The sequence below is a fragment of the Eschrichtius robustus genome, chromosome 5 (assembly GCF_028021215.1).
Source record: "Eschrichtius robustus isolate mEscRob2 chromosome 5, mEscRob2.pri, whole genome shotgun sequence".
NCBI lineage: Eukaryota > Metazoa > Chordata > Mammalia > Artiodactyla > Eschrichtiidae > Eschrichtius > Eschrichtius robustus.
In genome coordinates, this window is record NC_090828.1 from 73791542 (window position 1) to 73815707 (window position 24166).

Below are 24166 nucleotides of genomic sequence, written 5' to 3' on the forward strand. Positions count from 1 at the left end.
TTTTTGAAATTTTAGCTATTACTAATTCTTAATGCCTAGAGCCATTAATTAATTATAGATTACATGCTAGAAATTCTGTAATTCAATCACTCCTTCTTCCTTTATTAGTGGAAACCTTATATAAAGAAAAATTTCCCTCTTCTCTATTTGGTAGAGAAGATAAGAAATGTAAGCTAAGTGTTTGAGCCTTTTTTTCCCCATTAACTTATGAGGTTTGAAAATAATGAGTTGGCTTTCTAATATCATCCAAAGGTGATCAGTTTTGTTGTATCTTTATGAAGTCATAGATTTAAAGGAATTTGATGTTTCAATCTGTTGAAGTATTATCCTTATTGCTGCTCAAATTATCTCCTCCTTGCCCAAAGGAAGTCTTTTCAGTTTGGCTCATGGGTTCTTTAAAGACAACTTAATAGACTTGATAACTTCCTTGCTATTCCAGTTATCTATTGCTTTTTAACAAAACTTAGTGGTTCAAAACTGCTTTTTTTTTTTTTTTTTTTTTTTACTATCTTTCATGGTTTCGTGGGTTGACTGGGCTTTGCTGTATGGTTCTTGCTTGGAATTTGTATTAACTTTATATCACTGTTGTAACAAGTTACCACAAACTTAGTGGTTTGAACAATACAAATTTATTAATGTTCTGAAGGTTGGAAGTCTTATTTGGGTCTCACTGGGCTAAAATCAAGACGTCAATAGGGCTGCATTCCCATCTGGAGACTCTAGTGGAAAATCTGTTTCTTTGCCTTTTCCAGCTCCTAGAGGCTGCTCACATTCCTCAGCGAAATTGTTAGAATTAGAGTATATTACTCATTTACATTATCTCACATTTTACGCACAACAAACAGTCTTAGAATAAAGTACCAGTATGATAAAAACAAGAACAATAAAAAATTCTATGCTCTTTCTATTCTTTTTCCTTTTGTTATAGTTGTACTTTATATTGTCAAAGATTATGTAAATATTATATTCTCTCTCTTTTAGCTCTAATTTAATCTTAGTTCTATAAGTAAATATGTATTTACTGATTGCCACCAATCTTTATATCAGTGTCTTTCTTCTCATTTTGGTTGTCTGTTTTCTAGAAAAATCTTCAGAAATTACTCATGGAGACAATATTTTCTGAATTCTTGAATGTTGATAACAGTTTGTCAGAGGTCTTTATAGTTGAAAGTCCGTTTTGCCTGAGTATCAGATACTTTATTTACATTTACTTTTCTTAGCATAAAATGTCAAAAGGCTGGTATATAATCCGATTTTAATTTCCCTGATGATCACTTGATCTTTTGCCTGATTGTACCAAGGATATTTTTTTTTTTCTAATCATATAGTAGTTTTATGGACTTGATCTTGATGTTGGCCATTCTGGGTCAGTATACCCAGTCACGGTATTCCCTTTCACAATATAAATTTAATTTCATTTCAGGATATTTTTAAATTATAATTGTTAGTATTATGCTCCCTTTTAATTTTTTCCCCAAGGACCTCTGTTATAGTATTATGCTATGTTGGATCTTCTTTGCTTGTAGTCTTTATTTGTCACTTTCTCTTGAATCCCTTTGATCTCTTTATTTTTCCCAGGTTTTGAAAATCTTTTTGTATAGAATTTCATTCCTTTTTAAGGCTGAATAATATTCCACTGTATTTACATACCACTTTTTAAATTTTTAAATTTAATTTAATTTTTAAAATCATTTATTTATTTATTTTATTTTTGACTGCATTGGGCCTTCATTGCTGTGCCCGGGCTTTCTCTAGTTGTGGTGAGCGGGGGCTACTCTTCGTTGCGGTGCATTTGCTTCTCATTGCGGTGGCTTCTTGTTGCAGAGCACGGGCTCTAGGCACGTGGGCTTCAGTAGTTGTGGCTTGTGGGCTCAGTAGTTGTGGCTTGCGGGCTCTAGAGCACAGGCTCAGTAGTTGTGGTGCATGGGCCTAGCTGCTCTGCGGCATGTGGGATCCTCCTGGACCAGGGCTCGAACCTGTGTCCCCTGCATTGGCAGGCGGACTCTTAACCACTATGCCACCAGGGAAGACCCTATATACCACTTTGTTTAAACCAGGTTTTGTTCGTGTCTCAGTGAACATTTGGTGTGTTTCCATCTTTTGACTATCATGAATAAGGCTTCTATGAACATTGGTGCACAAATATTTGTTCACACCCCTGCCAACAGTTCTTTTGAGTGTATACCCAGAAGTAGAACCACTGGATGATATGGTAATTCTATGTTTAATTTCTTGAGGAGTGGTCAAATTGTTTTCCACAGCAGCTGTTTCTCTTTACATTCCCAACAGTGATGCACAAGGATTCCAATACCTCCACATCCTCTACAGCTCTCTAGCACTTGTTATTTCGTTTTTGATTTCTTTTTAACAGCCATCCTAATGGATATGAATTGGTATCTCATTGTGGTTTAGATTCACATTTACTTAATGATAGTGATGTTGAGCATTTTTTTTTTATGTGCTTATTGGCCATTTGTGTGTCTTATTTGGAGAAATGTCCATTCAAATCCTTTGGCCTTTTTTGTTGTTGTTGTTCCTTCTAGTTAACCTCATTTCTGAAATGTTTTTCTTTTGTTTATAATTTTCTCCTGAGAATATATCACCTAATTTCTGAGTTTTCCTAATTCTGATTAATGTTCTTTCATATCTTGTATCATTTTTATATTTTGTTAATTTTTAGATTGTAATTTTAATCTATTTCTGATGTTTTTCTGGTGTTCATTCCTTATCTGTAGGGATGTTATTCTGCTTCTTAATCTGTTTCTTCCTGTTAATGTTCAGATCTGAACTTTTTCTTCGCTCATTTATACTTGACATCAGGTTTTTCTTAACTTTCAGAAGTGGTTGTGACTAAGATAGTTCTTCTAACTTCACAGTTCTAGAATTTTTTCTTTTGTTGTATTTCTGCAATGTTCAAAAAAATTGGCAGCTTATTTTCTGGAGATACATCTTCCCTTACTTTTATCTGGACCTGCTATTTCCTTTGACTCTGTTGTTCCTGTGCTGCTCAATTTGGATTCTCTTTGCAGAAGTTTTCTCATTATTCTGAGGCTTTGTCCTAGAAGTAAGTTTTGACTTGTTAGTCTGGGAATTCATGGGACCCAGATTTCTCTGGCTCCTTCAGACTTTACTGCAAACTCCTGTACTCATTTATTATTAGGGAGTGCAAAACTCTCAGTTTCAACTGAAGTTTCCAGTAAATACTTCTTGGCTCTTTTAGGTTTCTCAAGTCCATCTGATACCCTTGATTTCTTCTGTCCTGCAAAGATGGTACATTCAAGTCTTATAACTCTCAGTGGTTTACTCCTTACCCATTCATATTTTGCAGTGTATGGCAATACCTTGTCACCTACTATTGAAGATTATCCCCATGGTTTTTGGCACTGTTGTCCTATTTATTTTTGTTTCTTTTTATAGGATAATTTGAAGAGATTCAAAAACTGTGCCACCTCTGCTGGTATCTTCCCAGAATCCCTTCAAACTGAACTCTTGATCCTTTCTTGCACTAAACATGTTCCTCCCTCTAGCCCACCCCATCAAAGTAATGGTACCACCATCCACCACATTATGCAAACCTGAAATCTGGTTGTCATTCATGATGCTATGCGCCCCCTCTCACTTGTAATACCTAATCTGTCAAGACTTATTGCCTTTCTAGTTCCAACACTGGAACCATAGTGCCCATGTTGGACATTTGCCATGATTTTTGGCTTCCTTGCCACACCATTCTCACAGTTGGGGAATACCCCACATTATGCAGTCATCTTCCAGAGTAGAAGCTAGATACTCAGTTTCCCCAGCCTCTCATGTTATATTATTTGGCAATGAAATGCACCCATTTGGAACTTCATTGCTAAGAGAGCTATGTAAGAAAGCAAGAATCCAATTTCTGGTGGTAATGGAAGCTTTCAGCTTGGGGTGTAATAATTGCATAGCTTTTATTTATTTATTTTAACTACAGGCATACCTCATTTTATTGTGCTTTGCTTTATAGTGCTTCACAGATATTGTGTTTTTTACAAGTTGCAGGTTTGTGGCAACCCTGCATCGGGCGTGATTTTTACAACATTTGCTTACTTCGTGTCTCTGTTTCACATCTTGGTAATCCTCATAATATTTCAAAATTTTTTTATTATTATATTTGTTACGGTGATCTGTGATCAGTGATCTTTGATATTACTGTTGTAATTGTGTTGGCACCATGCTCATATAACATGGCAAACTTAATTGATAAACATTGTGTGTGTTCTGACTGCTCCACCGACTTGCTGTTTCCCCATCTGTCTTCCTCTCCTTGGGCATCCCTATTCCAGGTGACACAACAATATTGAAATTAGGCCAGTTAATAACCCTTAGCCTCTAAATGTTCAAGTGAAAGAAGAGTCACATATCTCTCACTTTAAATTAAAAACTAGAAGTGATCAAGCTTAGTGAGGAAGGCATGTTGAAAAGCCAAGGTAGGCTGAAACCTAGGCACCTTGTGCCAAACAGTTAGCCGAGTTGTGAACACAAAGGAAAGGTTCTTGAAGGAAATTCAAAGTGCTACTCCAGTGAACACATGAATGATAAGAAAGTGAAACAGCTTATTGCTGTTATGGAGAAAGTTTGAGTGGTCTGGATAGAAGATCAAACCAGCCACAACATTCCCTTAAGCCAAAGCCTAATCCAAAACATCCATTAACTCTGTGAAGGCTGAGAGAGGTGAGGAGCTGTAGAAGAAAAGTTTGAAGCTAGCAGAGTTTGGTTCACGAGGTTTAAGGAAAGAAGCCCTCTCTGTAACATAAAAGTACAAGGTGAAGCAAGTGCTGATGTAAAAGCCGCAGCAAGTTTTCCAGGAGATCTAGCTAAGATAATTAATAAAGGTGGTGTTACCAAACTGGGTCCATTTGCCAGACGTGCGGCAAGACAAACGCTGAGACACTGAGGTTTACAGACGAGAAAGAGTTTATTCACAAGGCAGCCAAGTGAGGAGATGGGAGAACAAGTCTCAGATCCCCCTGAGGGGGTTGGTATATTTATGGGATAAGCAGGGTGGTCTCAGGCATAGGGAAAGGTGATTAGAGGTAGGGAAAATGGTAGAGGTAATCAGTGTTCTGTGCAGGTGCATCTGGGCTACATGATTCTGCATATTCAAGATGGAGACACAGCATGATCTGAGGGTGGCATTTTCCAGCCCTCTGACATCAAAAGAGTATTCACTGGACATCTGAGCAGGCCCAGTTTTAGGGTCATAGTTCCATCCAGTCCCCAGCCAGCTCACACTGGGCAGGAGCTGACTTCAAGTTCCTATAAAACAACTGGGCTGTATGAAGCTAGGAAGGTATGCAGCTTAAGCGAGGAAAAGAGAAAGAAAGAAAAAAATACTAAAGTGAACTCAATCAATGAAGACAGTTTAAAAGCAAAGGGGTTTTAACAAGGTGATACCTTATCTGTTCTTCTGTAAGACAAGTTCAAGAATTTCTATAGTTATCAGCTTCTGTTAATTCTATGGGGCACAGTTTCAGTGGCTACACTAAATAAGAGATTTTCAGTGTAGGTGAAACAGCCTTCTATTAGAAGAATATGCCTTCTAAGACTTTCATAGCTAGAGAGGACAAGTCAATACCTGGCTGACTCTCGTTAGGGGCTAATGCTGCTGGTGACTTTAAGTTGAAGCCAGTGCTCATTTACCATTTTGAAAATTCTAGGACCCTTGGGTTATGCTCAGTCTACTCTGTCTGTACTCTATAAATGGAGCAACAAAGCCTGGACAACAGCACACCTGTTTACAACATGGTTTACTGAATATTTAAGCCCACCACTGAGACTGCTCAGAAAAAAAATGATTCCTTTCAAAATATTTCTGCGCATTGACAATGTCCCTGGGCACTTAAGAGCTCTGATGCAGATGTACGATGAGATTCATGTTGTTTTCATGCCTGCTAACACAACATCCATTTTGCAACTCATGGATTTTGTAAGGCTATAGCTGCCATAGATAGTGATTCCTCTGATGGATCTGGACAAAGTAAATTGAAAATCTTCTGGAAGGGATTCACCATTCTAGATGCCGTGAAGAACATTTGTGATTCATGGGAAGGAGTAGGAGTAGGAGTTTGGAAGAAGTTGATTCCAACCTACATTGATGACTTTTAGGGGTTTAAGACTTCAGTGGAGTAAGTAACTGCAGATGTGGTGGAAATTGCAAGAAGACTAGAATTAGAAGTGGTACCTGAAGATGTATCTGAATCGCTGATAAAACTAACAGATGGAGAGTTGCTTGTTATGGATGAGCACAGAAAGTGGCTTCTTGAGATTGACTCTACTACTGGTAAAGATGCTATGAAGATTGTTGAAATGACGACAAAGGATTTAGAATATTACATAAACTTAGTTAATGAAGCAGCAGCAGGGTTTGAGCAGATTGACTCCCACTTTGAAAGAAGTTGTACTGTGAGTAAAATGCTATCAAACATTGCAGGCTACAGAGAAATCCTTTGTGAAAGGAAGAGTTCAGTGATACAGCAAACGTCATTGTTGTCCTATTTTAAGAAATTGCCACAGTCACCCCAACCTTCAGCAGCCACCACCCTGCTCAGTCATCAGCCATCAACATCGAGGCAAGACCCTCCACCGCAAAAATATTACAACTCGCTGAAGGCTCAGATGATGGTTAGCATGTTTTAGCAATGAAATATTTTCTAATTAAGGTACAAACATGTTTTGAACATAATGCTCTTGCACGCATAATAGACTACTACAGTATAGTATAAACATAACTTTTATATACACTGGGAAACCAAAAATTTCGTGTGACTTGCTTTATTACAATAGGTGCTTTATTGTGGTGGTCTGGAACCAAGCCCGCAATATCTCCGAGGTATGCCTGCATGTCATATTTTTTCCAGCTAGCTCTGCCAGCGTGTCATCGTCATCATCATCATCTCCTCCTCCTCTTCTTCTCCCTCCTCCTTCTTTTTAAAATTGAGGTGTAATTGACATATAACATTAAATTAATTTCAGGTGTACAACGTGTTTTAATATTTGTATATATTATGAAATGATCACCACAATAAGTCTAGTCAACATCTATAACCATACTTTTAGTATCTCGCTCTCAGGATAGGTGATGCAAGCAAAGGTGCATGGGACTAGCAGAGCTGCAGTGGGTCTTCAGGGAAGCAGTCTCCTAGTGAGGGTTGAGCATCTTCTCTGGCCCTCCCAGAAATTCTAGGAACTACCTAACACCCTTTAATAAATTGCTTTCCTATTTCAACTAGCTTAAGTGGGTTTTGCTGTTTGCTACTGTGGATGCACTGATACACTGTTCTTTTTTCAGTTCCTCTAATGTACCAACCACAAATTTTCCTCTTTTTTCAGTCTCATGCCCTCTGTAGATAATCCCTCCGTCTCAGTAGTCTGTCCTCCCAATTATCATTTTCTCTTTCTGCAAAAAGTAGGATAAAAAGAACATTTACATGGTGTTTTTAGTTTTTTTTTTTTTTGAATGTCACATTAGTTGCTGACTGCTGTTTTCCACAGCATTGTTTTCTACTCTATGAAAGGGCCTACTGAAAATTACTTTCTTCTTAAAAAGTTTAGCCCATTTTCCCATACCCAAAGTCCTATGTAGTATTTTTATTTTTAAAAATCATGAAGGGGGTGAGGCTTCCTACATCTGGCATATATTTAGTTATTCTTTATGGGGACTGCATTTTCTTGGGTTTTATTTTGCCCCCATTAACACAGCTTCATCATCTCCTTAGCTATGCTAGATTTTAAGTGTAGGACACAGAGGTAAAATATTGTCATTCTGAAGGTAAAAGACATTTTTAAGGAAACCTGGGAAAATTGGAGACCTTTTAAGACCAAGACTTTACCTAGAGAAGTTATGAGGAAAATCTAAGATACAGACTTTTAAAGATCTCAGTCAAATCCCAGAAATGATGAAGTTTGATCTAAGGAGAAAAAAAAGGTCTGAGAATTCTACTGTTTCTGACATCTGATCGAGTTGTTTTGGAAAAATGGTTGTATGTTGGCTGATACATTTGAGGATGAACACTTGATAGATTACTGACGAGTGCTGGAGAGGTCCTGAGTGGGAAACTTTTCAGGAACTTAAACATTGAACATTTTGAAACACTGAGTATTTCACTTTGAGACTCAGTGTGGGACTGGATTATAATAATAGAATTCACAAACTCCATGACCCCTTATGGAATCAAGTCTCAATCATTAGGGAGGAGTGTGGCATCAAATCTGTCCTGTTCATATTTTAAAAATCTCTAGGAAGATGTTTTCCAACCCCTACAGTAATTCTTTTTTTATTCTAACAAGTGACTGTGTTCTTGTTCTTTGCTACCTTCCATAGTATTTGAGTCTATTTTTCTACTGCTTAACCTGACTCAGGTTTGTTTATTTAAATTATTTAAGTACATGTTTCTAATGTCAATGTAGGCCTTACTAATATTACCAAATACCTTTTTTTTAATTCTTTTTTGTCCCTTAGAGAACTTTTTATTTTATATGTGGGAATGTAATTCTGGGGAAAGAGTAGTTGCATTATTTTCCTTCTACTTTGCACGTTTTCCCGGACATGTCAATATTACTTAGCACCACATATGCTTAAAACTCCTAATATTTATAAACAATCTCAAAAACAATTTGCTTGCATTTCCTTACATTTTATAAATATTGTATTAATCTGAAATAATTACCTTCACATATATTTAAAACAAATGCTGCAAAAAAAATTGTCCTGTTACTCTTGACATATTATAAGCTTAGTTTGGGAAGATTATTAAAGGTAATATTTATTTTTAAACTTACTAAAATGAAATAAAACTTTACGTGGAAGTAAAAATAATTCACTTGCTAAAGAAAATCCAGCACAATGCAACTTGAAGTTATGTCCATTTGGATTGCGACTCTATTATCTGGAAAGAAAAGATCCAGATAATGTGAAGAAAATATTTTCTCATCCATGTTTCATATCAATATAACATTGTTACTTAAAATTGACTTAAAAGACCAGCAGAAGCCTCAGAGCTTCTTTATTTTTATGTTTCTAGACAATCTGCTTTTTTACCCTACTTTCGCTGTCCAAATCTATGGCTTAGTTCAATTCAACAAATATTTACTGAAATTACGGCTTAAGAGAAAACAGAGTCTCTGCAACCATTAAAAAGGATGAGGATTGTGGTGATGGTTACACAAATCTATGAATATTCTAAAAACCATTGAATTATACACCTTAAATGGGTGGATTATATGGTGTGTGGATTATATCTCAGTAAAGCTGTTACAAAAAAAAAGCAAGGAGAGTTACATGGACTAATATGAAAAGAGAACCAAGATATATAGGTGAGGCATGGGGAGCAACAACAGAAAAATACATATAGAATGATCTCATTTATGTAAAAAGAATAATGCACATTTCTCTAAGGATATATAAGAAACTATCAGCCACTGTTGCTTTTGAGTAATTGGAATAGAAAATTTTGATGGAGTGGTGACCAGGGAAGTTTTACTTTTTTCTTTATACGCTTTTACACTGTTTTAATGTTTACCATGAGCCTGTATTACTTTTATAATAATGGTTTTCAAAGCTGGATTATTTTATAGGGTGCTGTGTATCAGATGCTGGGGAATGTAGGAGTTCTAGAACCTGCATAAACCATTCACTGTGATGGGCAACATCTAGCGGGGCTTCAAGGTGAATAGGGGTCAGTCAATAAATGCTTGTTGACTCAGTGACTGGATGGATTGAACTATATGATTTTGCCTTTATATGGGATACTCAACCAAGAAATAGTTATCTATAGCTTCTCTAGATAGGATAAATATACATGGTAGAAAGACAAAGTTCAAAACCCCTTGTCTTCCTAAAGCATGCTCAGAATTTGACTGGGGAGATAAAACGTCTCACATATTTAGGAAAAAATACAAGTAAAAGGCAGTAGATATGAGAGAACTACAGAGCAAGACACGTCTTATCCCACTTGCTTCCCTAATGTCTGTGGTCCAACTCCTCAGCTTCTTGGGACATTGGAACAACTTATGTCTTCTCCATTCCTTCTCTACTCTCCTTTTCCACCTTATGCACAGAGATAAGAAAGAGCTAAGAAGTGAAAGGAACAGAAAAGGTAGACGGGGTTGGATGGGTCCAAAGGACTGTGTCAAGGAGGAGAAAGAGTTTTACAGTAGACTTATGGCCTAGCGTATAAGTTAAAACATGAGATTGGGACGCCATTGCAGAGGACTTCTGTGGAGACCATGACCAAGACCACCCTCAGAAAACCTCTGAGGGGAAATGGAAGATCTCCTAGTCCTCTACACACATGTAGATAAAGGAAACTGTATAACCTGTGTAGACCATGGAGACCATGACCAAGACCACCCTCAGAAAACCTCTGAGGGGAAATGGAAAATCTCCTAGTCCTCTACACACATGTAGATAAAGGAAACTGTATAACCTGTGTAGACCATGGAGACCATGACCAAGACCACCCTCAGAAAACCTCTGAGGGGAAATGGAAAATCTCCTAGTCCTTTACACACATGTAGATAAAGGAAACTGTATAACCTGTGGTGCAGGCACAGAACAAACGATTGTAGAATATTATGCAACCAGAATATTGAGACCCAGAACTCAAACATTAGGCATGGATAATTATTCAAAGTGTCATGGTTTGTTGAGTGGCTTTACAAGGTAGCAGAAGTTGATATTGGGACCCTTCCAGTAGGGAAGAAAATAAATTTCTGTGAGTCCTTTTGTTCAGACCTGGCAGAACTTTCACTCCTGCAGGCTGCTGACCATCGTCCCCTCCTTGGTCTGTCCCCATGACAAAGGAAATGATGCACCATTCGGATATTTCCTTTGTGCTGTTTGTGTACCCACTGAGGCTTGATAAAGCTAGAAATTGGTACCTATTGGTATCTGCGAGTTTCACTTCTGTCATCCTCCAACCTAAGCCCATCCTTCTCTGACACAGGCTTATGGGCCCTTGAATAACAGCCTAAGGTGTTTGAACTTTACCACGTTGACAGTATAAATATTTCGTGCTTTATTGGATACAGAAACAAAGACAGTGCTTTTGGAAGGTTAATATGAGAGCAGGGTACATGCTGGATGGAAGCAGAAAGAAGACTAAGATTGGGGGAACTCTTTATGATTAGTTAGAATAAATCAGGTGTGAGATGATGTGAAAGTGGGCATCAGTGGAGTCTGTGATTCTTGTCACTTCAGGAGAAAAACTCAGCTCTGAATTCATTAATTCCTTTCCCTCTTGCAAAGTTCCTTTAGATGGGTAGGGGAACAGAGGAAGCCTTGAGCAAGTAGATATGCAAATTAAAATATGCATAACACTCCTGAGCGCCAAGGTGTGATAACTGGGCTGGCTCTAGATTTTCTTTTCCTCTTGTCCAAACCAGGTATTTCTGAATCTCAAACAGTACACTTACTGCTCTTCCAGAATCTGTGATCAATCCTGATCCCAAGCACAGGTGACAAGGAAGCCCCCCTCACTCCGCATCAAGCCCTTGAGGCTGCTTCTGTGGCCCGCGTGTCGCTCCAGCACCCAGGGCCTGGTCTGTTGCACCTGTCATCTTGTCTGTGGCTACTTCCCTGTGCTTCCTTGGTGATGGTTTTTCTGCCTGTAGTACTCTAGGACCTAGAGGTGGTGTTCTCTGACCAAAACCTGCAGCTGCTGTGATCCCTGCCTTCACACATCTCCTGTTACTAACCAGCTGCCTGGAGTTATGCCCCGTCCCATCCCAGCTTGAATCTCTCTTACTCTCTGTTCACTTCAGTTATTGGTTCTTCCACCTTATCTGTCCTTCATTTTGAATGTGCCATACTCTCCATACTCATTTCCACATGCCAACTATGCTAGCTGGCACCAAAGACCACACCCAGTGAGCCAGGCTTCCCAGTTGTCAGGCCCTTCTGTAGTTCCTTCCCTCCACATTGAATCTGGGTGGCATTGTGACTTCTATACTATAACGGACAGAAGTGATGGCTGTGCCAGTTCTGGCCTAACCATTAGAAAAGGCTTGGCATCTTCTGCTTCTGTGTTCTCAGAAACCAGTTGCCTTGTGAGAAGTCTGACTACCCTGATGAAAGATAGGCCACATGGAGAGCCCTGGAGGATGAGGAGCTCTGTAAAGAGACATGCTATGTGGTGGAACACTAAAGCACCAGATGCAGGAGGGAAGAAGTTATCTGGAACATTCCACTACAGTCAAGCCTCCAAATGACTCCAGCCCCAGCTGCCATATGACTACAACCATATGAGAGACCCCCAGTGAGACCAGCAGAAAACCACCCATCTAAGCCCAGTTAACCCCCAGAATTATGAGAAAGACAGTAAGTTTGTTGTGTAGAAGCAGATATCTGAATCAAAACCTTCAAACAAGAGATCCTTGACTATATCCAGTCCTTTGCCTGAACTTCTAATAGTAGTTGGGTTGGCCAAAAAGTTCGTTTAGGTTTTTGTAACATCTTACGGAAAAACCTGAACAAACTTTTTGACCAACCCAATAGTAGTCAATAATTTTTTTTTTAATGTATAACTGTCACCTTACTGTACAGCAGATATCAACACAACACCGTACAACAACTGTACTTCAACAGCAACAAAAAAATCCTAAAAAAAAACCCCTGTAACTATACATCTCAATCCTAGTTATATATATACACGTACCGGCAAATAAATGAGAAATAGGCTAGATATTAACAATTGTTGTTTTGGGGTAGTAGAACTCTGGGTGACTTTTTTTTTCCTTCATCTATTTGTCTAACTGGCCCAAGTTTTCTTTAGTGAGGGAATCTATATAATGAAGGTATGGAATTTTAAATTATGTCACAATTGGGAGTAATTTAAGCAAAACTTGCCTAAGTGTACAGAGTGTGGTGGACTAGAAAAATTTTCAAAGTTCAGGTTGCTGTAAAAGGATTGGTTCTAGAACTTGGCATTAGATGGGTGGGTTAGCTCAGGAAGAAAGCATAATAAGGGGATATGATGGTTGCACACAACCCTTATTGTCATTCAGTGGGTGGTATTTCCAGGTGTCATGTTGACCACAATCCCACGTGAGCTGGGGATCCCTGGTCTTCTTTTCTGCTCAGGGTTAAACATGCTGAGAGTGGGTGGTTCACACAAGTCACCCACAGAACACACCTATGACTCTCACAGCTGAATCCAAGTTTTCCTTTTCACCTTTCTGCCCACTTGGCTGGAGCCAGAGGGAAGGGAAAAGGAGGAACACAAGACACGGTCTGTGCTCTACAGCTGATCTACATCCACTGACCATGCCTCCTGACAGCACACAAACGTCCTCACAGTAAACCTCTGGCAACTGATGATATTTCTTTTCCAAATAAGCTCATTGTTCATGGAAGAGACAGGCTTAAACTTGGGAACATTATCATCTGTATAGCTCAGTATCATCTTTAACCCAAACTGAGAGCTTCCGTGTTGGAATATGCAGTGGAACACAGGATATCATCTCTGCTTTCATGGAATTCACAGTTTAGCTGCACTGCTGAGATATTTACATATGAAGAAATTACAATATAGGAAGATTATAGATACTAATTTTTTTAATAGATCTTTATTGGAGTATAATTACTTCACAATACTGTGCTAGTCTCTGTTGCACAACAAAGCGAATCAGCCATATGCGTACACACGTCCCCATATCCCCTCCCTCTTGAACCTCCCTCCCATCTTCCCTATCCCACCCCTCTAGGTCATCGCAAAGCACTGAGCTGATTTCCCTGTGCTAGCTGTTGCTTCCCACCAGCCAACTATTTTACATTGTCTAGTTTCCCCAGCACCACTTATTGAAGAGGCTGTCTTTTCTCCATTGTATGTTCTTGCCTCCTTTGTCGGAAATTAGGTGCCCATATGTGCGTGGGTTTACCTCTGGGCATTCTATCTTGTACTGTTGATCTATATTTCTGTTATTGTGCCAGTACCATACTGTCTTTTTTTTTTTTTTAACATCTTTATTGGAGTATAATTGCTTTACAGTGGTGTGTTAGTTTCTGCTTTATAACAAAGTGAATCAGTTATACATATACATATATCCCCATATCTCTTCCCTCTTGCGTCTCCCTCCCTCCCACCCTCCCCATCCCACCCCTTTAGGTGGTCACAAAGCACCAAGCTGATCTCCCTGTGCTATGCGGCTGCTTCCCACTAGCTACCAGTTTTACCTTTGGTAGTATATATATGTCCCTGCCACTCTTTTACTTAGTCCCAGCTTACCCTTCCCCCTCCCGGTGTCCTCAAGTCCATTCTCTAGTAGGTCTACGTCTTTATTCCCGTCCTGCCCCTAGGTTCTTCATGACCTTTTTTTTTTTTTTTTTAAGATTCCATATATATGTGTTAGCATACAGTATTTGTTTTTCTCTTTCTGACTTACTTCACTCTGTATGACAGTCTCTAGATCCAGCCACGTCTCTACAAATGACCCAATTTCGTTCCTTTTTATGGCTGAGTAATATTCCATTGTATATATGTGCCACATCTTCTTTATCCATTCATCTGTCGATGGACACTTAGGTTGCTTCCATGTCCTGGCTATTGTAAATAGTGCTGCAGTGAACATTGTGGTACATGACCCTTTTTGAATTATGGTTTTCTCAGGGTGTATGCCCAGTAGTGGGATTGCTGGGTCATATGGTAGTTCTATTTTTAGTTTTTTAAGGAACCTCCATACTGTTCTCCACAGTGGCTGTATCAATTTACATTCCCACCAACAGTGCAAGAGGGTTCCATTTTCTCCACACCCTCTCTCCAGCACCTATTGTTTGTAGATTTTTTGTTAATGGCCATTCTGACTGGTGTGAGATAATATCTCATTGTAGTTTTGATTTGCATTTCTCTAATGATTAATGATGTTGAGCGTTCTTTCATGTGTTTGTTGGCAATCTGTATATCTTCTTTGGAGAAATGTCTGTTTAGGTCTTCTGCCCATTTTTGGATTGGTTTGTTTGTTTTTTTGATATTGAGCTGTATGAGCTGCTTGTAAATTTTGGAGATTAATCCTTTGTCAGTTGCTTCATTTGCAAATATTTTCTCCCATTCTGAGGGTTGTCTTTTTGTCTTGTTTATGTTTTCCTTTGCTGTGTAAAAGCTTTTACGTTTCATTAAGTCCCATTTGTTTATTTTTGTTTTTATTTCCATTTCTCTAGGAGGTGGGTCAAAAAGGATCTTGCTGTGATTTATGTCATAGAGTGTTTTTCCTATGTTTTCCTCTAAGAGTTTGATAGTGTTCAGTCTTAGATTTAGGTCTCGAATCCATTTTGAGTTTATTTTTGTGTGTGGAGTTAGGAAGTGTTCTAATTTCATTCTTTTACATGTAGCTGTCCAGTTTTCCCAGCACCACTTATGCAAGAGGCTGTCTTTTCTCCATTGTATATTCTTGCGTCCTTTATCAAAGATAAGGTGACCATATGTGTGTGGGTTTATCTCTGTGCTTTCTATCCTGTTCCATTGATCTATATTTCTGTTTTTGTGCCAGTACCATACTGTCTTGATTACTGTAGCTTTGTGGTATAGTTTGAAGACAGGGACCCTGATTCCTCCAACTCCATTTTTCTTTCTCAAGATTGCTTTGGCTATTTGGGGTCTTTTGTGTTTCCATACGAATTGTAAAATTTTTTGTTCTAATTCTGTGAAGAATGCCATTGGTAGTTTGATAGGGATTGAATTGAATCTGTAGATTTCTCTGGTAGTAGAGTCATTTTCACAATATTGATTCTTTCAATCCAAGAACATGGTATATTTCTCCATCTGTTTATGTCATCTTTGGTTTCTTTCATCAGTGTTTTGTAGTTTTCTGAGTACAAGTCTTTCGTCTCCTTAGGCAGGTTTATTCCTAGGTATTTTATTCTATTTGTTGCAATGGTAAATGGGAGTGTTTCCTTAATTTCTCTTTCTGATTTTTCATTGTTGGTATAGGAATGCCAGAGATTTCTGTGCATTAATTTTGTATCCTGCAAACTTACCACATTCATTGATTAGTTCTAGTAGTTTTCTGCTGACATCTTTAGGATTTTCTATGTATGGTATCATGTCATTGGCAAATAGTGACAGTTTTATTTCTTCTTCTCCAATGTGTATTCCTTTTATTTCTTTTTCTTCTCTGAGTGCTGTGGCTAGGACTTCCAAAACTATGTTGAATAAGAGTGATGAGAGGGGACATCCTTGTCTTGTTCCTGATCTTAGTGGAAATGCTTTCAGTTTTTCACCATTGAGTATGATGCTTGCTGTGAGTTTGTCATATATGGCCTTTATTATGTTGAGGTAGGTTCCCTCTGTGCCCATTTTCTGGAGAGTTTTTATCATAAATGGGTGTTGAATTTTGTCAAAAGCTTTCTCTGCATCTATTGAGATGATCATATGGTTTTTATTCCTTAATTTGTTAATGTGGTGTATCACATTGATTGATTTGCATGTATTGAAGAATCCTTGCATCCCTGTGATAAATCCCACTTAATCATGGTGTATGATCCTTTTAATGTGCTGTTGGATTCTGTTTGCTAATATTTTGTTCAGGATTTTTGCATCTATGTTCATCAGTGATATTGGTCTATAATTTTCTTTTTTGGTGATATCTTTTTCTGGTTTTGGTACCAAGGTGATGGCAGCTTCATAGAATGAGTTTGGGAGTGTTTCTCCCTCTGCAATTTTTTGGAAGAGTTTGAGAATTTTCAGTGTTAGCTCTTCTCTAAATGTTTGATGGAATTCGCCTGTGAAGCCATCTGGTCCTGGACTTTTGTTTGCTGGAAGATTTTAAATTACGGTTTCCATTTCATTACTTGTGATAGATCTGTTTATATTTTCTAATTCTTCCTGGTTCAGTCTTGGAAAGTTGTACCTTTCCAATAATTTTTCCATTTCTTCGTGGTTGTCCATTTTATTGGCATACAGCTGTTTGTAGTAGTCTCTTATAATCCATTGTATTTCTGCAATGTCAGTTGTGATTTCTCCTTTTCCATTTCTAATTTTATTGATTTGCATCCTCTCCCTTTTTTTCTTGATGAGTCTGGCTAAGGATTTATCAATTTTCTTCATCTCCTCAAAGAACTAGCTTTTAATTTTATTGATCTTTGCTATTGTTTTCTTCATTTCTATTTCATTTATTTCTGCCCCCATCTTTATGATTTCTTTCCTTCTACTGACCTTGGGTTTTCTTTGTTCTTCTTTCTCTAGTTGTTTAAGTGTAGGGTTAGATTGTTTAGTTGCGATTTTTCTTGTTTCTTGAGGTTTGACTGTATTGCTATAAACTTCCCTCTTAGAACTGCCTTTGCTGTGTCCCATAGGTTTTGGGTTGTCATGTTTTCGTTGTCATTTGTTTCTATGTATTTTTTTAATTTCTTCTTTGATTTCTTCAGTGATCTCTTGGTTAGTTAGTAGTGCACTGTTTAGCCTTCATGTATTTGTGTTTTTTACAGTTTTTTTCCTGTAACTGATTTCCAATCTCATAGCGTTGTGGTCAGAAAAGACGCTTGATGTGATTTTAGTTTTCTTAAATTTTCCGAGGCTTGATTTGTGATCTATCCTGGAGAATGTTCCATGTGCACTTGAGAAGAAAGTGTGCTCTGCTACTTTTGGGTGGAATGTTCTATAAATATCAATGAGATCTTTCTGGTCTGTTGTGTCATTTAAAGCTTGTGTTTCCTTATTTATTTTCTGTTGGGATGATCTGTCCACTGGTGTAAGTAGGGTGTTAAAGTCCCCTACTAGTATTGTGTTACTGTCAATTTCTCCTTTCATGGTTGTTAGCATTTGCCTTATGTATTGAGTTGCTCCTATGTTAGGTGCATAAACATCTATAATTGTTATATCTTCTTCTTGGATTGATCCTTTGATCATTATGTAGTGTCCCTCCTTATCTCCTGTAACAGTCTTTATTTTAAAGTCTATTTTATCTGATACAAGTATTGCTACTCCAGCTTTCTTTTGATTTCCATTTGCATTGGATATCTTTTTCCATCCCTTCACTTTCAGTCTGTGTGTGTCCCTAGGTCTGAAGTGGGTCTCTTGTGGACAGCATATATATCGGTCTTGTTTTTGTATCTATTCAGCCAGTCTGTTTCTTTTGGTTGGGGCATTTAATCCATTTACATTTAAGGTAATTATCGATATGTATGTTCCTATTACCATTTTCTTAATTGTTTTGGGTTTGTTTTTGTGGGTATTTTTCTTCTCTTGTGTTTCCTGCTTAAAGAACTTTCTTTAGCATTTATAGTAAAGCTGGTTTGGTGGTGCTGAATTCTCTTAGCTTCTGCTTGTCTGAAAAGCTTTTGACTTCATCGTATCTGAATGAGATCCTTACTGGGTAGAGTAATCTTGGTTGTAGGTTTTTCTCTTTCATCAGTTTAAGTATATCCTGCCACTCCCTTCTTCTTTTTAATTTATTTTATTTTTTTATTTATTATTTTTGGCTGTGTTGGGTCTTCATTGCTGCACGCGGGCTTTCTCTAGTTGCCACGAGCGGGGTCTCCTCTTCGTTCCAGTGCGCGGGCTTCTCATTGTGGTGGCTTCTCTTAATGCAGAGCATGGACTCTAGGTGAGTGGACTTCAGTATTTGTGGCTCGCGGGCTCTAGAGTGCAGGCTCAGCAGTTGTGGCGCACGGGCCTAGCTGCTCCACGGCACATGGGATCTTCCTGTACCACGGCTCGAACCCGTGTCCCCTGCATTGGCAGGCGGATTCTCAACCATTGCGCCACCAGGGAAGTCCCGCCACTCCCTTCTTGCATGCAGAGTTTCCACTGAAAAACCAGCTGATGACCTTATGCGGATTCCGTTGTATGTTATTTTTTGTTTTTCCCTTGCTGCTTTTAATATTTTTTCTTTGAATTTAATTTTTGTTAGTTTGATTAATATGTGTCTTGGTGTGTTTTTCCTAGGATTTATCCTGTATGGGACTCTCTGTGCTTCCTGGACTTGGGTGACTATTTCTTTTCCCATGTTAGGGAAGTTTTCAACTATAATCTCTTCAAATATTTTCTCAGACCCTTTCTTTTTCTCTTCTTCTTCTGGGACCCCTATAATTCGAATGTTGGTGCATTTAGTGTTTTCCCAGAGGTTTCTGAGATTGTCTTCAATTCTTTTCATTCTTTTCTCTTTATTCTGCTCCTCGGCAGTTATTTCCACCATTTTGTCTTCCAGCTCACTTATTCCTTCTTCTGCCGCAGTTATCCTGTTACTGATTCCTTCTAGTGTATTTTTCATTTCAGTTATTTTATTGTTCGTCTCTGTTTGTTTGTTCTTTAGTTCTTCTAGATCTTTGTTAAACATTTCTTGTATTTTCTCAATCACTGCCTCCATCCTATTTCCGAGATTCTGGATCTTTACTATCTTTACTATCATTTTACTATCATTACTATCTTTACTATAATTACTCTGAATTCTTTTTCAGGTAGATTGCCTATTTCCTCTTCATTTATTTAGTCTTGTAGGTTTTTACCTTGCTCCTTCATCTGTGACATATTTTTTTGCCATCTCATTTTTTTTTTTTTTTTTTAATGAGTGGGATTGTGTTCCTGTCTTACTGGTTCTTTGGCCTGAGGCTTCCAGCACTGGGGTTTGTAGCTATTGAGTAGAGCTGGGTCTTGGTGCTGAGATGAGGAACTCCGTGAGACCTCACTCTGATGAATATTCCCTGGGGTCTGAGGTTCTTTGTTAGTCCAGAGGTTCGGACTCGGAGCTCCCACTGCAGGAGCTTCAGCCTGCCCCCGGGCTCATGATCCAAGATCCCGCAAGCTGCCTGAGGTGGCAAAAAAATAAATAAATAAAGGAAAAAATAAAATTTGACTAGGAAACTAACAGATTTGTTAGGAAGAATATAAAAATAAAAATATAGATGGATCAACAACTGGAAGGTACGTCAGTACCACAGTAGTAAAAAAGAGGAGGAGGGAAAAGAAAAAAAAAAGGAGGGAGGAAAGACCTTGGTTGTGGAGAGCGGGCCCTAAGCAAGGGCGAGGTTTGGGTGGTGGGTGGGGACAATGCTCAGGACCCACAGGGCTGGAAAAGGCCCTGGGGGCTGTGGGGGGTGGGACTTAGGCTCAAGGAACAGAAGGGGCCCAGGCATGCCCCCCACCCCTGGTCTCAGAGGGCAGGGACCCTCACCTGGGAGCCCAGCAGGCTTCCTGGGCTCAAGTAGGCAGGGCAAATGCCCTCCTCTCCTCTCCTGCTCCTCCGGTCTGGGAGGGCCCCTCCCGCCTGCCTCTCCTGATCCTCCCCAGCCTCCCTCCTATGCCCTCAAGAACCCACACAGCCTGGATGGGGCTTTGGAGGGGGTTACCAGCCTGGGAGCTCAGCTGGCTCCCTGGCCCAAGTGGGCCAGGCGATCGCCCTCCGCTCCTCTCCTGCTCTTCCCGGAGGGTCCCTCCCACCTGCCTCTCCTGATCTCCCTGGCCTCAGGGGCGCCGATCCTGTCTGGCCTCCACTTCTCTTCCTCCCTTAGTCCCCCTGCATCCTACTGGTTCACTTTGGGGTTCCTCCCATCTCCTTGGGTGTCAGAGTCCCTCACCAGTGGCCGGCACGTGCCCTAGTTGTGGGGAAAGACTAACTCTGCATCTTCCCACACTGCCGTCTTGACTTCCATATATCAGTCAACAATTATTGAGCACTAACTGCATACCAGGGGTATGTTATAGGTGCTTTGCATGTATGAAATAATTCGATCTGCAACAACAACCCTGTGAGATATGCACTATTTTTAGCTGTGTTGTGTAATTGGGAAACTAAGGCATAGGAAGATCACTTACCTTGCCCAATATTACACAGCTCATAAGAACCTAGATTTAAAACCAGGTAACCTGGCTTCTGAGCCCTGAACTCTACTGCCTCCTAGTCTCAGGATTTGCCAGTCTGGCCATCCATCCTTTGATGTCACAAATATCTAGAACTATGCTGAGAATCTATAGGAAATGATGGGACATAGTCACAAGTCAGGCATGGGGACTCTTCTTTGGATGTTTACCTGGGTATGAACGCAAATGTATCATAATGGTGTGATTTAAGAAGTGCCGAAAAAGTCCCCTAGGAGCCCCCATTATCTGGAATAGATGCTAAGTTCCTTCCAGTAGTTGAAGCACTTATGAAAATGTGAATCCTCCAGGAGGGCTATTCCCTTAAGCCATCATTTCCAAGGTCTATTCCATAGAACTTTCTTTCCCAAGATCTATTCATGCACCAAATACTGTAGTCCCAGCTAGTGAGTCTAAAAATAAGGCCTCACTTCTTTTTTATATATAAATGGTTTTGCCATAACCACCATCCAGTATTTTTACCTGTTTCTCTTCTACACGTTTTCGGAAATGCCTGCATGTTACACAAATGCGTCCTGGTTGAAGCTCGTCATTGTAGACAGCCCTGTGGCTCCATCCACAGGTCCACTGCTCAGCAGATCATCTTTTGCCATCTCATATCTGGCTTCACTTAGGCAGTTGCTGTTCTTCCTTCAAGCTTTGCTCCAAGCATGGAAACAGAGAATTTCCTTAATTCCACATACTAATAGCCTGTAGCAATTCACAAGACTTATTGAAGGCTTGGAGGCTAAAAGGGGATTATGATCAGAGAAATAAGGAATGAATATACTAGTTGTGATCAGAGACCAACTCTTCCACAGGTCTCCCACCAGCCACCATTCTCCTTGGCATTGTGTGCCATGATGTGGTAGTGGCCAGCCAGCCTACATCCAGGAGGGAACCCATGTGCCTCCTCCACCTAGAGGCCAGCCTCCAACAATCTCAGTCCCCAAGGGATGAAACTATTCCACCCCTTTAGAGTCTTTCCAGGACTACTGATGGGGGTAAGGAAAGAGGGCTGTGGGGAGGTGATGCAGAGAAAAATGAAAAATCCATCCCTTCCCAATGGGGTTGACTTGCCCCAAGTGCTCACAAAGTACCCATCAGAAGCTAGCGCTCAGTGCCTTCTTCAATGAACTATTCATTATTGAACAACACTGTGTTGGGTACACCAAGAATTCACTGCACCAAACCCAACCTATTACTTTCCAATCTCTTCTCCAGCATGCTGTGAACACTGGTCCAACCCCATACCTTCTGGTCATGGTTCAGTCACTGCCCCAAATCTCCTATAAGCAAATACCTAGGCAAGAACACACAGAGCACTCAGGAACAAGGACAATGTTCAGGCATAGGGTAGTCTAAATGTAGATTTAGAAGAAAAAAGAAATAGTTCTTAGTGTTATCATTCTGCTAAAAAATAAATCCAAACACATTACAAAATGAAACTTAATATTTCAATTTTAAGCATCTACATTTAGTTGTTTCTACTGTATTCAGGTCTTCAAAAAAGAACAGTGATGTATGTATATTAAAAAAAAAAAACCTGCCTGCTGTAATATTGTGCATTAAAAGTAGCAGAAAGCAAGCAAGCAAGCTGGGGTTAGGGACAAACCACTCCAAACCCATGCAACTTTGTAACCAGAACACTACCATCAACAATAAATGTTACCTGGGGAATTAACTGGGACCACCCAGGAGACTACCACAGTGAATGAAAAAACCCCCAGAAACAGCAGAGAGGAAATGCTGCTAACACCTCATTTAGAGCACAGGTGGTAGGTGCTGAGAAATGCCCTTGGAAGTGGACCTCTGAGCTGGCAGTCTGCTTTTGTGGTGGGCCTGGGAGGCAGCGTGAGTTCAGGCCATGGGCGCCAAACTCAGAGTAACCCCAGCTACAGCAGGGCCGCAGGCTGCCAGCTCTCCTCATCCGTGCCCTTTGCAAAGAGTCAGATTTTCTCCCAACCCGTTCTTTTACAGAGAGTGAAGTGGTTTCAAGTGTCCTATTTGTGGGGAGTCTCCATTTCACCTCCTTCACTGTGCACAGACTAAAGGCCTGGGCTTTGGTTTCTGCACCTGACTCCATGCCTCCTCGCTCTGGGCCCCTGGAACAGAGGTCAGCAAACTTTTCTTTAAAGGGCTAGATAGTAAGTATTTTCACCGTTGCCAGTCATATGATGTCTATCGAAACTGCTCAGTTCTGCTGTTGTAGTGCAAAAGGAGCCAGAGACAGTATGTAAACACTGGGCCTGGCTGGGTTCCAATAAGACTTGACAAAAACGGGAGAGGCGATTTTGGCTCCCAGACTGACCCCTGACCCAGAGAAGCACCACTTTCTGTATTGTGTGTTCATCTGCTTCTGGGATATGGTCTTACTCTTTGTGTTTTCTCTCTCTTAAGGATTTCCCCTTATTTCTTGTGAGCTTAATAAGATGTTTTAAAGTGTCTTTGTGTGATTTATCCAGATCTGGGTGTTTCAGGGTGGTAGAGGGAGTTTTGTAAAACCTAGTTCTCCATCCCGTTGGAAACAGAAGTCTGGTATGTCTTTTTCTATCGCTTTAATGTCAGTCTTCGGTATTACGTTTTAGAAGTTCTCCCATAAATAGGATATAGCTGGATTTTGTTTTACTTTTCAATCTGATAGTCTCTGCCTTTTAACTGATGAGTTAAATTAGTTTACATTCACTATGATTACTGGTACCTTTAAATTTATTTTAGTCACTCTATATTCTATTTTCTATTTATCATGCTATTTCTAATCTTTCTTGTTCTTCCTCTTTCTTCCTTCTACAACATTAATCAAGTTTTCCTTTATTCTATCGTTTCCCCTTCAGTTGTTTGGAAATTCAACATTTAACTACTGTTCTGTGGACAGTAGCCCTTATATTTTAAATATGCACAAGTAACTTAATAAAGTCTAGTGTCATTCCAACCTCTACTCTCCTCCCAGTGATGGTGGGCCTGTAGGACCCTCCACTGATCACACTTCAGTTTTCCATTTTAATTTTATCTAGTTCTGGGTTTTAATCTCCCAAATTGATTTTTCAGTCAGTTTTTACCAATTTCATTACTCACCATTCAATTAGTTGTTCTTTCAGCAAGTATCTAAGTGTAGGGAATACTCTCCACCTTTGTTTTTTAAAAAGTTTTTATTTTATTGTTCATGCCTGAATAATATTCTACCTGGGTGTAAAATTCTGAGTTGACAATATTTTTCTTCATGACTCTAAAGATATAATCTCCTAGATAATCTAGGATCTTTCAGATTCTATGGCTGCTATTGAGATATGTGTTATCAAACAAATTGTTCATTTGTAGAGAACCCCTCTCTTTCCTTTTTTTGTTTACTTTTA

General features: G+C 39.4%; 1 protein-coding gene across 1 annotated transcript in view; it reads left to right on the forward strand.

Moving 5' to 3' along the window:
- The window catches only part of CCDC148 (coiled-coil domain containing 148), a 292077-nt gene that overhangs the window by 262763 nt on the left and 5148 nt on the right, over nt 1-24166 (forward strand). Inside the window, exon 15 of the mRNA XM_068545079.1 lies at nt 22794-22929. Within this exon, the coding sequence (XP_068401180.1) occupies nt 22794-22865 (72 nt within the window). The 3' untranslated portion in view covers nt 22866-22929. The remainder of the gene's footprint in view (nt 1-22793; nt 22930-24166) is intronic.